This window comes from Camelus ferus, chromosome 5, assembly GCF_009834535.1.
Source record: "Camelus ferus isolate YT-003-E chromosome 5, BCGSAC_Cfer_1.0, whole genome shotgun sequence".
Classification (NCBI taxonomy): Eukaryota; Metazoa; Chordata; class Mammalia; order Artiodactyla; family Camelidae; genus Camelus; species Camelus ferus.
Window position 1 is genome coordinate 63735729 of NC_045700.1, and position 15999 is coordinate 63751727.

At 35.2% G+C, this 15999-nt stretch overlaps 1 protein-coding gene across 1 annotated transcript in view; it reads right to left on the reverse strand.

Annotated features, from left to right (window-relative positions):
- Positions 1-15999, reverse strand: part of CPS1 (carbamoyl-phosphate synthase 1) — a 124109-nt gene that overhangs the window by 70064 nt on the left and 38046 nt on the right. Inside the window, 8 exon segments of the mRNA XM_032479946.1 lie at positions 1563-1761; positions 3133-3323; positions 3325-3344; positions 4888-5032; positions 7744-7872; positions 9389-9546; positions 10560-10749; positions 14819-14914. Coding sequence (XP_032335837.1) covers positions 1563-1761; positions 3133-3323; positions 3325-3344; positions 4888-5032; positions 7744-7872; positions 9389-9546; positions 10560-10749; positions 14819-14914 — 1128 coding nt within the window.

Here is a 15999-nt window from a genome sequence, read left to right on the forward strand (position 1 = left end):
AAATACTGACAGATTCAGATTTTGAATGTAGGTGGAGACTAAATTCCCCATGACAAATTCAATATGTCTTCCCACAATCTTTGCAGCTGATCATACACTAATCAATTAGGAAAACCATATGGAGATTTAGTTTGGACAAGTTACAAGTCAGAACTAAACTTAAATTAACCTTGAAGGCTACCCAGTTATTTTCAGTGCATAAACACTGTCTTTGATTCTTTCCATGGAATAATAGATTGCTATGCATTTTTGGTCTCCAATTTAAAATAATAACAGTCATAATGCTCCCTTCAGTAAACTTCCATGATGCCTCAAATAGACCAAATTCCCATTAATGTCAGTTTAGTAAATCTTCATGTCAACTGAGTGACAAGATACATATTCAGAGATCACTAAAGCCAAACAGATAACCTTTTCACACTGCTACAAACTTAATTAGAAATAAGGGAAGAGCCTCAAGAGCAGGGACAAACAAAATGTTAGTCTAATTCAGATATGCAATTTGTGAGGCATACTGGTGTTTGAAGAGTTAGACATATATTCATAGCCTCAAAAAGTAGCAGAAATAAGCCTTAAAAAGTACCAGAAATAAAATATTTTATGGTACTATCAAATTAAGAAAATATTTTGGAATATTTAATAAACCTTGTAACTATTACATATTTAAAAGTTGGCCCTAAAGTAACTAGTTCCATAAGTAACTCACCATGAATTTTTATTATTTTTAAGTACATTGTATATAGTGGTATATGGAGTCTATTCAGTAAAAGAGAAGTAAACATACATATATAATAATAAAGGGAATACATAATTGTCTTTGCTCAAAATTTGTGCCTTTTAATACTTTATATTATTAAAATTCACATTCATTAAGTGAATTCACCATTTTTCAGTGGAACAACTATCCCAGCTTTCCCTGACCCTATTCTACTATGCTGTCATAACACCTGCATGTAAATACTGTATTTTAAATTTTACCACCGTTTAACTCATATTTGGTTCTGTTTAAATATTCTGCACCTGCCAGCTACAGAAAATATGTCACAATTATCTACATCTTCACTGTTTTATAAACCTCCCAGTGTCTTACATGTTGTAAGAACTCAGGAAATGTTTACTAACTTGAGTTAAACTAAATGTAATGTGTTAAATGTTCACTGAAAATAAAAATCTTTCGATAATAAACCTTAAGTGAACACATTACGAAATTATCTTACATCTTAAATCCTTTGGCCTACAAGCTTTACCATGAACATTGTAAAAGGGGACTCTTTCCACGAAATGTAAAGTGAATGACAGTCGTTTATCTGGTGGAAACACTGCCAACAAAACTTTCATGGCATTTGAGTTATAATTCTGTTGTGCACCTTGAAGCATGATTGGAAAATTAAGATTTAAAACAGCTATGTCTTATGTTGAAACACTAGGGAGGAATGAAATTTCTATACATTCTTCAATCAAGAGCCCAGTATCCAGGCAAACTTAAGACTTCCAATGACACTAAGGGTTTAACAAAATAACTGAGAATGAGAATGAACTAGAGGAATAAACCAAGGACCCACCTCGCCTACACTTTTCATAGAGCTACCAATTCGACTAGATGTTCCGTGAAAACGATCGAGGTCCCAGCGAGGAATCTTGGTGACCATGTAATCCAGGCTGGGTTCAAAGCAGGCTGATGTCTTCCCCGACACAACATTCTTGATTTCTGGAAGTGGAATTCCTAGGGCAATCTTTGCAGCAATGAATGCCAATGGGTACCTGTAAAGGAGGAGGCATTTTTTTTTTCCTTTCAGTAAAAAGTATTAAAAACAGTGCAAAACATACACTGGTTTTTCTTAGAAATTCTGGTATCATTTTACATCAGGGTATAAAGCACACCTGATTCTCTGTTCTGTATGAAGATTTAACAGTCCCTTATAAAATAAAGCAAGTCATGATAGAGAGGAATGGATTGTATTTACACTCTATGCCTGACATGCAGTGCTACAACTCTCAACCTTCACCACTTCAACCCAAAATCAATACTTTCCTTGATAAATAAAGTGCTCAATTGTGTATAACCTCCACTAAAATAAGAATCTGCAAAATATTCTTTTGAAAAAATATATACACGTCTGCACCTAGGAAGATGGTGGAGTTACCTGGTACTATGGGATATGTCATGGTCATAAAATGCAGTCATTGGAAGTTTGGGTTTTTGCTCTGGTTCCAGGTTATCTTTGAATTTTGGGTGCCTTACACAACTAACATTCTGGGAACTGGACTATACTCTCCTGGAATGTCAGTTTGGGTAACTGTATTTGAGAAAATTCATAGAACTATAGAATTACATATGAGTTCTTTAGTACAACTCCCCATTCAACAGATAAGGAAACTGATAGAGGCAATCAGTGATGTATCCAAAGTCACACCTTTAGTAGAAGAACCAGAGGAGAACTCAGGTCTCTTGACTCTTGTTTATGTCAACATTCCTTTCACCACTCCAGGCAGCACTGGGTAGTTACATAAACATATCTTTGGGCATAAATATTTTTTTCATTTAAATGCCATGGCATTTAAATACTAGATGCTAAATATATTAGTAGAAACAGAAGATATTTACAAATTTTCTCTCCAATTATGCTTGCTAGCAATTGTTAAATAGATACAAATTTATTAATTTAGTTTTGAGATTTACCTATCGAAAAACTCTACGTTGTTTGGTCTTGTGGAGTTTTGCTAAGATAAAATAATGTGTATCGCATGCTTGTGTCCAGTGAACTATATCATTGCCTAACATTTGCTATACACCTGAAAAGCTAATTGAGGACTAAAATTAAGGATTAATTTGCACTTTCTAACAACATCTGCAAAGTGCAATTAAGAAGCAGATTTTTCGCAGCCTGCTTTGACCACCCAGATTTTGATTAGTTTATGATTAGCCAGCAAACAAAGCCAGCTAGCAATACCATTTGCCTCAATCTGGCAGCCAATTCATTAATAACCATGTCCTCAGGACATGACTGGGAGCCAGCATACAGAAATAGGGACTACAGCTTGTAAATGCAGCACCGTCTTCCACTAGCTGTCAATTTTCCAATTCAATCTGTGAAGAATCTGCAAACCAGCGGTCAATCATTCTGGGCTTACCCAGTAGCCTTTGAGGCCAGGGCAGAGCTTCGGGATAGTCTGGCATTCACTTCAATGATACAGTATTCCATTGAGGTCGGATGAAGAGCAAACTGAATGTTGCATTCACCCACAATGCCCAGGTGGCGAACGACATTGATTGACGTCTGTCTCAACAGCTGAAACTCCGTGTTAGAGAGTGTCTGGGCAGGGGGCCACAACCACCGAATCACCTGTACATCCAAGCAACACTTGTTATTTGGTAGCATATCTAAATAACCAACTTTAGTGACTTAACAATCTATGTGAATGACACATGACACATGACACATAACAGGCGAAGAGTCTGCTGGGAAAAGCATTATCTTGAAGAAATACATACTAGGCACATCAGGTGCTATTCCCTCTGATTGTTTCACCCGTATTACTCTGACATATTATTTACAGAAATCTCTCTAAGCTTTCCCAAGCTCATCTAGCTATCAAGGCTTAGTCACCTACTTGACATTAACTTCTTCAATTTCCCTTCTCTGTATCTCAAATCATCTCTCAAGTTCTTCCTTCTATAAAATAGCAGCTCCTCTTCACCCAGACTGACTCATCCATCAGTTTTCTATATCTCATCCCTTCCTGTTTTCTCACTCCTCTGTAATCATAGCCTCCTGTATCCTCAGTCTCTTTTTTTCATTTGCATCACATTTTATTGACAGAGCACTAAATCCTGAAAACCCCTTTCCCAGTCCTTAGTCACCATCCCTTCTGCCTATAAACATGGTCATATCTCTACTCGTTCAAGAAGCCCCTCTCCTAACTGCCAATTTCAAGAACCATCTCTCATCCTTTACACGACTAAACTTCTTGAAAGTTTATCAGTTCTGCTTATTACTCATACTCATGTAATTTCTTCCAATACAACTCACATAACCAACTTTGCATTAAAACTGTCCTCTTGAACATCCAACGTTAAATCCTCATTCTTGACCTTTCATAGCATTTGCTACGGTCAAAACCAAAGCTTTTATAAAATATTTCCTGCATTAGTTTACTTGGTAACTATCACTTCCTTCTTTTTCTTCAACACTAATCCTTCCTTTTTCTCCTGCCCTATAAATCTGAATGTTTCCCAGGGTTCAGTTCTCACCCAACTCTCTTTCTTTCCATGCCTATGCCTTTGAATGCTTAGACTATGCTTCCAGCTTCAATTATTTCCTTTAAACCAAGTCTACCAATGACTTTGTATCAATTTCTTTATTTCGATCCACTTTTCTTGAATTCCAGCTCCACATTCTCAAACCTCTTCTTGAGAGTTCCATCCACATCTCGCGTTCAGCATTTCTAAATCCTGTGTCATCATCCTTGCCCTCTAGTCTAACTAGTTTCCTTTCCGGAGGAACATATTTATTTCACCTATTTCTATTTATTGTGGCTGTTTTCTCATCCACTTGGTGACTAACATTCTGTTCGTTTGAAGGTTTCTTAACTTCACTCCTTAATTCTCAACACCAAGAGATTTTACCTTCACTATTGTTTATATTTGGCCCTTTCCTCAAATGAAATCAGTATCATAAAACTCACCCTACTTCAGAGGGTTTTTGTGAAGATCAAATTAAATGTAAGTACTTTCAATACTATAAAATACTATATATGTAAAATTGTATCACAAATGTCTCAGCTAAAGACTGTAATTTAAAGAAAAGAATGTAACAAAGACTGCTACGAACCATCAGAGACATGAGCTGAAGGCATTACTACAATGCTTGAAGCTTCTTTGCCTACCTGTATGAACACCCATGGCATCAACATTTTCCATGCTACAGACAGTGACACAGTTATCATCAGCATCTCGGACCACTTCAAATTCTATTTCTTTCCAACCTGTCACTGACCTCTCCACCAGAATCTGATTGGTCATAGCAAAGGCCTGGAAATTGGTGACAAAAGATATCAAAGAGTCAGGAAACATGGATATTTGACAAAACGCCCCAGCCTAAATCCTGATCTGTGCTGAAGTCTCAGGCCTAGTCTCCCATCCTCCTCTATGCTCCAGAAGGCACAATGTGCCAGGAAATCAGTGAGGTACCAGGAATAGCATCGTGCAGTGAATATGCTTGATTTACATTATTGAGGCTTGCCATTCAAAGTGCTGATATGACATTAAATCAAACTAATTTAGGAAAAGGAGAAAATAATAGAGCAATCAGGCAAAGGGAAATGAAATTATTTCAGCAGCTAGGCTTCTGTGAAACCAGAAAATGTGGTAAGTGTGAATAAATATGGAAAAATAAGTATAAAGACTCTGTCTTTCTCTAAAATAGCTGAGGGTGCTTTGTAAAGAACATACACAATAAAAGTCAGTCGATGTTGATGAGGAGAAGAAAGGAGATGATGATGGTTGTAAACAGTTAGCCAAGATGGCATATGAGAACTTGGGAATTAGAAGAATCATACGCGACTATTATTATGGGTAATCACTGCCTAAGTGCTTAAATACTCTGAGTCATATATCATGCATGCCTAATTAAGCAGATATGAATTAGTATAATTATCATTTCTTATTTATTCTGTGCCTACCGGTGGGTAGAACGCTGAACCCCAAATCTGAAAGAGGCAGTCTCTGACCTCAGGACATTTAGTGGCTGAAAACCCAAGAAAGAAATGTCCCTTTGTCTCATAATGTATTTGATTTGTGATGACAGTGAAAAGAAGAGAAAGCAACTAGGGAAAGGTAGTTTGATTTTTTCCAAATTATTAGCAGGCAGTTTAATGAAATAATAACTCAGTGTAAGCTATTCCATGATGTGCCTCAACATTATTTTTTTAACCTCAGGCTCCAGCAAGTGCAACGGAAAACGTAACACATTGGTCCCCACAGCTATCCATGATGAAGTTTTCAAAGTGGTTAGGAAACTCTGTATCTAGTATGAACAATTTAATAATGATTAAGTTGTCATTAGGATTGCCTGCTAAAAGAAGAAATCTAGGAAACAAAGCAGATGAATTTGGGGGAGCTTTTTGCATTCTAATGGAGTAGATGGGACACAGGAACAATAAAGATCATCTTCGTCTGTTGCCTCAGTTTTTTTCTTCCTAGTCTTAGATTTTATACAAAGATTAATTTAGGGACCTAGATCAGTTAATGCGGTTTCTAGTGATGCTAAATATAATCTCAAGAGAATAAGGGGGAGCTCAGTATATAACAATACATGTAATTATTCTCAGAGGAAAAGCTAGGTTTTCAACAAAGAAAACCATTCAATGACCTATTAATTATTTTAGAGGAATATAAATAATTTAAAAGTATTCCATTTCAAAACTGTCTTCCTGGTAAATATTTTTAGACAATTAAGTATTAAGAATGGTTTTTTATACTGTAAAAATATTTTTAATCAAGAATAAGTATGCATGGTCACTACTGACAGTAATAATGAGGTTGTTAATATTAAAAACATTGGGAGCTTCCAATAAACTAGAGGGAAAAAAAAGTTATACCTCCGTAAACATTCTTTCCTTTACATACATGATTCAGAAGTCCAGAATGGAAACGATAAACATTTATGTTGGATACGTTTCCCTTTTTTCAGTTTCTTTTGGCAACTTAAGAAAAACAAAGTCCAAGTTGTTGACATGTGAGTTTGCAATTGCAGTTATTTAAACATATTTAATTTTATCTATCTGTTTCCAGAATCCTATGTCAATAATTCAAGGGCCACATTTTGTTCCACTCCAAAAAAGTAAATAATGATAAGGCTATAAACTCTGCTTGATATTGACCCAGCTCTCCCCAAAACAGCCCTTACAATAAATCTGGCAGCTTCACTTCCCTGACTGCCACGTGGAAAGTCACATGGGCCTCTGGGCCACACATGGATTCATCCACTCAACAAGGACTTACTTACTGAGCCCCAGTATTGTGAGACACTGCGCAGTTCTGTGGGAATAGAGTGTGGGCAAAACTCTCTGCTCTCGTGGAGCACAGTTTCTGTGTTAATCTCTAATTTATTTTTTGAAGCATATCTTAATTTTCTCAAGATTTTCCCTTTAATACTTAAGAAGTATTCAGAAATATGCTAAAGTGATTTTGATAGAAAATAAATTGTAAGCACTCAAATCTCACTTTTGCTTTTATGTGTGTGTGGCAGTTGGCAGAGACATCACTCATTTATGGTACTAAGAGGTTTATATCATAACATTTAAACACCTGAATTTGAGGTAAAACTAAACTACTCAATGTGTTTTGTTTCTCCTACTGGATGTCATCCATGTCATATTGTTTCAAAAAATAATGGCAAAATGGGACATTATATTCTGGGTTTTTTAAATCACTAAAATGCATTTTTAGCATGATGGGTGTTTTGAAGCAGAGAGAGATGGAATTGGATTGATTTCATATCAATGAAATCAACAGAAAGTACAATAAAGACGGCTTTGGGCTAATGCCATGTTCCAGTGTAAATAACTGCACTGTGCTTCTCTTTCAAAAGTGTCCTCTCTTGGACAACACATTTAGAGAACGTGGCAGTGATTTATAAACAGAGAAAAGGCCGTTTCTCATCTACACAACTTTCTTTTATTGGAAGAGTGTATCAGTGAGTTTCCTTGGTTGGTAAGAATTCGACCTGTGAGAACACATACCTTTGTGCTGAGGTCCAGTAAGGTCTCCTTATTAGGACAGATGCCTGAGCCTAACCCGCCCAGGGCGTAGGCAGAGCGGATCATCACCGGGTAGCCAATGGTGTCTGCTGCCTTCAGTGCATCCTCAATCTGTCAGCAAGAGCAAGGATTCAAAGTTTTAAGAGCTGACCACACTATCAGAAAAGACCAACCAAGAAGAGTCTGGCAATCTGGGTAAATCAGTTGATTTGGGGAAAGCGACTACAGAAATGTGCTATTATTCCCTCATCTCCTTCTGAAAAATAACTTACTTTATAAATTTTAAGTAAAATCTTAGGATTTTTTTAATATAAAGTGAAGGTTTTATTAAAATTTTTTCATGGTTAATTTTATTTTGCAATATAAAAAAAATAAAACAATGGCCAAAGCTGAATAATTGTCATTAATTTAAGAATGGGAGCCATATTGAATTTTTAAATTCAGTTCAAAAGTTTTCATCTCTTAACAAAATAAGGTTTTCTGCTACAGAACCTAACTTGGTATCACTGTAATAAGCCATTAGGAATACTATCTAGAAAGAGATTTTTCATTTTTCAAGTTCAGTCAGAGTAGTCCCAGAAGCTTGGGAAAAAAAATTTTTTTTAACTTACAGAATACAACATATGGTGGCTATATTTTCCTGTCATGGAATATTATTACACTACCAATGGGAATGTAATTACACCTTTCCCATATGCCTGTTTCTCATCCTAAGGAAGCAAGGACATAATTAAATCTGGCAATGAAAAAATAAATGTATGGCAGGAGCTCTCTAAATGTTCAGCAGAGCTACCCTGAGACTATTCCTGATTGACAGCTTTGGAACATGCTATGTACTTGATCACATTCTTTACTGAAAACATACATACCCCATTTTTAGTTGTCCCAGCAGTACATGCCTCAACCCAGAGGACGTGCCTATTTCTACAATGGGGAATTTGCATCAAAAACTGCCTCCAGTACCCCCACGCCACTGACTATATGCCTGAAATCAGGAATAAAGTCAGAGACAAAAAAAGGTGTACAGGAAGCTAACCTTTTCCTAGTACTTGGTAATTAGTATCCTATCAATAGGCATAGGATACAATGGGAAATAATTTACAGGAATGGAAAACAATCTGCCTTCTTTAAACATCAAAGCCACAGGTTTCTCAGTCATAAATCTAAGTGATTAGATCCAATAGCTTTTTTCTTGATAATTTTATTGTAAAATGTTTATTCGATTCTAACAAGAAAATTTTAATTCAGCCACTTTCCACTTGCAGGACATTCACACTCACAAGATGTATGACTGATCCCAGGAAGAAGGTAAAAATTACTTCAGCAGTACAAGTTTATATGGTTCTCTGTTTTGATTCAGGAGATTTGGTACTCAGTGGTGCTTCAATCATTGATAAGCCACTTCATCTTTGGGCCTACACTTTCCTTCTCATAACATTTCAGCATTGAGTGCTGCAATTAATATGCAATGCCTCTGAAGTACTAACACATTTCTGGAAGAAAATATATCCAAATGTAATATTTTAACTATTATTTTTAGGCATGATAAACCATTCTCTCTACAACACAAGACACATGATGGCCCTGTTTCTCAAAAAAAAAAAAAAAAAAAAAAAAGATTTCTTACTGATTCCACTGCAAAGCTTGGAGCAATCTTTTCATTAATCTCATTTAGTTTGTCTGAGAACAGCTGTCTATCTTCTGTGGCCATAATGGATTCAACTGAGGTCCCCAGGACTCTCACGCCATATTCCTTGAGCACACCCCTCTTGAATAGTTCCACTCCTACAGAAAAACAAAATAAATCAGTTTTTAAAATATCAAACTCTTATGCCTTTTTTAACAGGTACCTGAACACAACATTTTTAAATCTTATTATTAACTCCAAAAAGCCACCAGACTCCACAACAGAACAGTACTTCAGGTAAAAAAAAACTTTGAAAGAAAAATTCTGAAGACATTCTAGCAAAATGTTTTGCTGGTGCTACTATTATGTATATTATCACCTTCTCCAAGTGATTTTTATTATCTTTATTAATAAAAATCATACGATTACAGTGAGCCTTCAAATTTTAGTATATCTCCTTTTCTTCTAAGATCTATTCCTATAAAGAAATTTTCTTATTTAAATAATCCCAGTGTTATGGGTATCTATCTGGGTTAAAGTTATCAAAATTGTTTGTGTTTCCACTAACTTGCCATTCCACTTTGGCTGTCTTTTATAGTTGACATACAAATTACATGACCAACTGCTTACCCCAATCAGATAACAAGATTCTCATTCATAATCTAGTTCTAAAGCTTTGAAATATTTTAAACAGGACAGAACGCTGGACTCAGCAGTTGCATGAAGGGATGGTAGAGACACTGATAAATGTTGTTATGAAAATATATGTGAAAGTTATATGCTACAGGGCTGACACATGAGAACACAGAGCACTTAATCAATGTTAATTCTCATTTTTCATTCATAGTAGTTCTGAGGGTTTCACTGGTAACGGAGAAAAGCAGTTTCCTGGAATGGAGGAGGGGGACCCAAGAAACCTACTCAGCCACCCCCAAGCATTAAAGCGAAAGGTTTCTTTCTGTCCTCCAGCTGTTCTGTGAAATAAACTGGTAATACTCATCATATGACATTTTCTGGCTGTTTGCTAACAGCTTCCTTACACAGAGGAAAGCTTTTATGAACACACAGAGCACAACTGCTAAATGAATTCAAACAAAAAATATACATAAGCGCATGAACCAAAGCTCTGCAATTAAACTTCAAAAAAAAAACAAAAAACAAAAAAACTCACCACAGTTCAGAGCTGTCTGGCCACCCATGCCTAGAATTAACCCATCTGGCCGTTCCGCTTTGATGACTTCTGTGACAAACTGAGGGGTGATGGGGAGAAAGTAGACAGTATCCGCTTGCTTTAAGCCCACCTCGTTGGTCTGCACCGATGCAATGTTTGGGTTCATCAGGACAGTCTTGACATTTTCTTCCTAAAAGAAAACAAAAGGATCTGGAATCTGAGCATATGATCTAAAGAAGAGAATAATCATATTCCAGCAAAGGGTATTATCAGGTAACAAAAATTTTAGGTTATTCTGCAGGCTGTAGAGATCAGTAATAGGACTACTGAGTGGAAGTTAAAGGAAGACAAACATTTGGTGAAAGGAAGGAAGAAACTGCTTGAAAATAAAATCATCCCAAAAGAGGTGGCTGCCTCATGAGGTTCACCCTGAATTCCCTGCCACTGTAGGTATCAAGTGAAGCTGGAGATGTCTTCTACAGAATTTGACTAACGGTCCACAAATGCTACTGAACATTACAGCTCAACTGACCTTAAAAGAATAAAATATTCCAAAAATTCTTGAATGAGTAAAATATAAAATGGAAAAAGAGGCAACATCAAAGCTGATTCCTTTTCTAACGTTTGTTGAAGAACAACACTAAGTATATGTTTAAAATGCATGATAATATGTTCCTTCTTGCTGGAAGCACTGAGAGCCTTCTGCTGGTTTCCATTTTTTTTTTTTTTTTTTTAGATTTTCATGCCTGCTGTAGTGCTTCAACAAAGAAAATTATACAACTGTTTATACATATTATATAAAAAGAAAATGACCATATGGCAAAAAAGAAAACAAAAATTTGTATGTGTGTGTATGTGGGTGAAGATATTCATAGCCCTGTCTCATTCCTGACATCTGGAGAGACTACTAAAATAATTCTTCATGTAGGCTACTAAGGATAATAGCTTTATAAACCAGATAAGGGTGACACTTAGCAAAATAATTATTATGAAATATGGCCAGATGGTTCTTGTTATTTTACCTATTAGCATGTCAATTTTGAACTCTTCTAAAATGTCAACAAAATATTCAGATAAAAGTATAGAAATCATCCTTGAAAGCCCTACATATCCCTGGGGGAGGATCTGAATGAAAAATGAAATATATTTCATACTACTTTAAATTCAAATAGTGCCTTAAAACTTGTAATGTACCTTTTTGTTAATTTACTTGACTTTTATAGCTAGACTATGAAAGAAATTTTCATCCTACAGATGAAGAAATTGAGATTCAATAAGGTTAACTGACTTGCCAAAGATCATAGAGCTGATGAGTGACAAAATTAAGACTCTGATCCAAGTCTTATGACTCAAGTCCTATGCCCATTTCTCAATATGAGTTCTAAGATCCTAAGGAATTTTTTAAAAAAGAGTATTATTAACATAATATTGAATAGATACATACAGATAAGGAAATACATTTAAAATATGAGCTAGAATTTAAATAACTGAGTCCAAACTGAGAACATCATCACCAGAAGTTATAGGTCTTACTACTATAGAAAAATACCAACAGATAAATATATTTGCTAAGTATTTTCTTGAACGTGCTATATAATGAATATAGCTATTTATGTAAACCAAATTATATAGGAAAAGGTCACATAAATGCATGTGATGAGTGTCTATTCACTTTAAAACTTAGACATAATTTCAAATTTAATAAATGTTACATCATTTTTTCTAACATAGTTCCAGCTATCATACATGTAAAATCTAAGCTTTTTAAAATTTTAGTTCATATCATATGGTATTTTTCTTTCTCTTTCTGGCTTGCTTCACTTAGAATGACAATCTCCAGGTCCATCCATGTTGCTGCAAATGGCATTATTTTATTCTTTTTTATGGCTGAGTAGTATTCCATTGTATAAATATACCACAGCTTCTTTATCCAGTCATCTGGCGATGGACATACCGGTTGTTTCCATGTCTTGGCTATTGTATATAGTGTCACTATGAACATTGGGGTGCTTCTATCTTTTCAAATTAGAGTTCCCTCCAGATATATGCTCAGGACTGGGATTGCTGGGTCATATGGTAAGTCTATTTTCAGTTTTTTTGAGGAATCTCCATACTGGTCTTCCATAATGGCTGCACCAACCTACATTCCCACCAACAGTGTAGGAGAGTTCCCTTTTCTCCACACCCTCTCTAGCATTTATCATTTGTGGACTTTTTAATGATGGCCATTCTGACTGGTGTGAGGTGATACCTCATTTTAGTTTTGACTTGCATTTCTCTGATAATTAGTGATATTGAGCATTTTTTTTCATGTGCCTATTCAACATTTGTATGTCTGCAATGGAGAATTGCTTGTTTAGAGATCATCATTCTAAGTGAAGTAAGCCAGAAAGAGAAAGAAAAATACCATTTGATATCACTCATATGTGGAATCTAAAAAAGAAGAGAAAAAGAGGACACCAATGAACTCATCTACAAAATAGAAACAGACTCACAGACACAGTAACAATCTTATAGTTACCAGGAGAATGGGGGTGGGAAGGGATAAATTTGAGAGTTTGAGATTTGCAAATGTTAGCCACTATATATAAAAATAGTTTTTAAAAAAACTTCTGTATAGCACAGGGAACTACATTCAATATCTTGTAATAACCATGAATGAAAAACAATGTGAAAACGAATATATGTATGTATATGCATGGCTGGGATGTTGTGTTGTACACCAGCATTTGACACATTGTAACTGACTGTACTTCAATAAAAAAATAAAATAAAGTAACAACAACAACAAAATAAAACCAAAAAAAATTTAGTTCATAAATTCATCTCTGTTAGCCTCCTAATTAATCACAATACTATAATGAATAATTCTTATTCTTCAGATAAAATATGTAACCACATAATAGATGTAAAACACATAAAAAATACAAGCTATAAAAATGCTGTCTTTATAAAGCTACCAAACATGAGTGTATGCTAGTTAAATGTGTTCTAAACCCTGAACACACATAGATTGTGTTCTAACCAATATGAACCATTGGATATCCACAAATTATCTATCTAAAGATAAACTGAATCTTAATACAATGAAATAAGGTACACTTTGAAAATGTACACAAAAAAACACGTGTACACATGAGTGAACACCCATGAGTGTATGGAAAAGAGCATTAAAAATAAAAACAAATGGGAAGAAGAGTAAGGTAATCAGGGGCTGTGTCTGTTTTCAACAGATGTCTGTCAGGTGAAAATCTCTGGACATAGAATCCTGAATAAAACCAAGAAAAAAAAGCAACTTTTGGCCAACTATTTTCCGTGTTGGCTGTCCTAGTCTCCTGCTGCCTTCCCTGTGTTCCTCTCACCTAGCCAGGTCTCTTTTTTTTTTTTCTTTCTTTTTTTCAGTGGGAGGGAGGAAGCTAGGTCTCTTTGTAAGAGTGGCTTTACTGCACAAAGCCTGTGGCAAGGTCACAGAGTGCTCCCGTTGCCTTTGGATGGCCTGCTTAGCACCAAAATGGGGACAATCATGGAAAATAAGGACACCAAAGAGAAGCCAAGTTTGCTCTTCAATAGAAATATCTTACACATACTGTGGAACTTTTCTAAAGATTTATTTTACTATAATGGTTGGGGAGATTTCAAGAGACTCTAAAGAAACAGGGAGGGTATTCTTCACAACTTAGGTATAAAACTGTCTATTCCACTTGAAAATCCAGCCATACCAGCCTGATAGGTCATCCAGTCCAAGTCACAGATGAGGGAATTAAGTCCCCCAGTGACACATTATAACTTCTAAAGTTTGAACAGAAGACACTGTTGCCTTTGCTCCTCCAGCTGGAGCTTCCCCATTTCAACCAAAGAGATGCCCAAAGCCTCCTGGAGAACATGTGAAGTGCGTTAATGAACCACGGATACCCCAATTCCCTCCTCTGCACAAAAGACAAGTACATTTCAAAAGTTCCCCACCTCAATGGGTAACATCTATAAGTGTAGATTTACATGTTTTCAATATAAATTGGTGATATAGAAAATTCTGGAGACCAATCTAACCTTCTGAATTTGCCGGTGTGCACATCTGAGAAAGTTAAAAATCTTGTCTGTGATCAAACTTCCTTTAATATAATAAGACATGTAAGGAAGAGTGAAGGAAATTAATTATAGTGACTTTGAAAAGAGATAGTATCATAAATCTAAATTATAAAATACTAATTAGACTCATTAAAGGGAGTATATTAATTCCAACAAAGATCATATTCTCTCACCTTCATGGCTTTTACAGCTTGCGATCCCGAATAATCAAATTCACCTGCCTGACCAATGGACAGACCTCCCGACCCTAGGATAAGGACTTTGGAAACCTGTAAGGAATTAAAAACAAAATGGCATTGCTTTTATTATTAATATGGGGAAATTAGGCATTTTTAAGTATGGGGAAGATACACTATATTGTCTGAGTTTATGTGGTGATTTAAAATAGAATGTTTTGAAATATATATAATATCTGAGTAAAAAGACCAACAATTTAAACAGCTCTAATTTCAAAAAGCAATTTCCAAAGATCATAAAGTTTTTTCCACTTAAGTAAAAAAATTTTGAAATAGGCCTACATTTTATTTAAACATATATAAATATCTAAAAATAACTACATAAATATATATGGAAATGTATATCTATATGTTCATATATAATAAATACAACCTATAGATATAATTTTTTTAGATAAAAGTCTTCTTAAAATTTAATTAACTAAATGTATTAGTATTCCATGAGCTTCCTCTGGACAAAAGATGGGCATAAATATAAACAAGACAGTGGGCCTTCCCTAGTCAATGAAGAGAAAAACATAGGAGACAAGAGGACACAGAGACACTTTCATATTTTTATTTCACCGTTACTTTGCAATTCAGTCCAAAAACATTTACAGAAAATACATTAAAAAGAAGATCATGTTCTGGCAACATACTGAAATCCTTACGAATTGCATATATGATTTTAGGCGAATAATACTACTACTTATTTTTTTAACCACAACCACAAAGCCCTTCAGAGGAAAAAGATATTTTTGGTCACTGCAAGAGACAAGGACGTGGGAAACTTCGTTTGTATTTATTGAGTGCTTACTATATGCAATGCAATGTAGAATCCCAAATTATACTGTTTCCCTGACCATTTAAAAAAAGAAAAGCATCTGAAAAGCATGAGTTGTATTTTGAGAAACACATTACACAGTACATAGCTTCTTTAACTAGCAAGAATCCACGGTTTGATTCCACCCTGAGTGGCTGGATTACCTCCAACCACTTAATTTCAGGAAAGGAGGCTGTCATAGAAATCCTTAAAACGAAGCACCTAACTCAACTATCATTTCATGTAAACATATAAATTAATTATTTTTGTTCATAAAAAGAAGATATACATGTGTGTATGCATATATATATATATA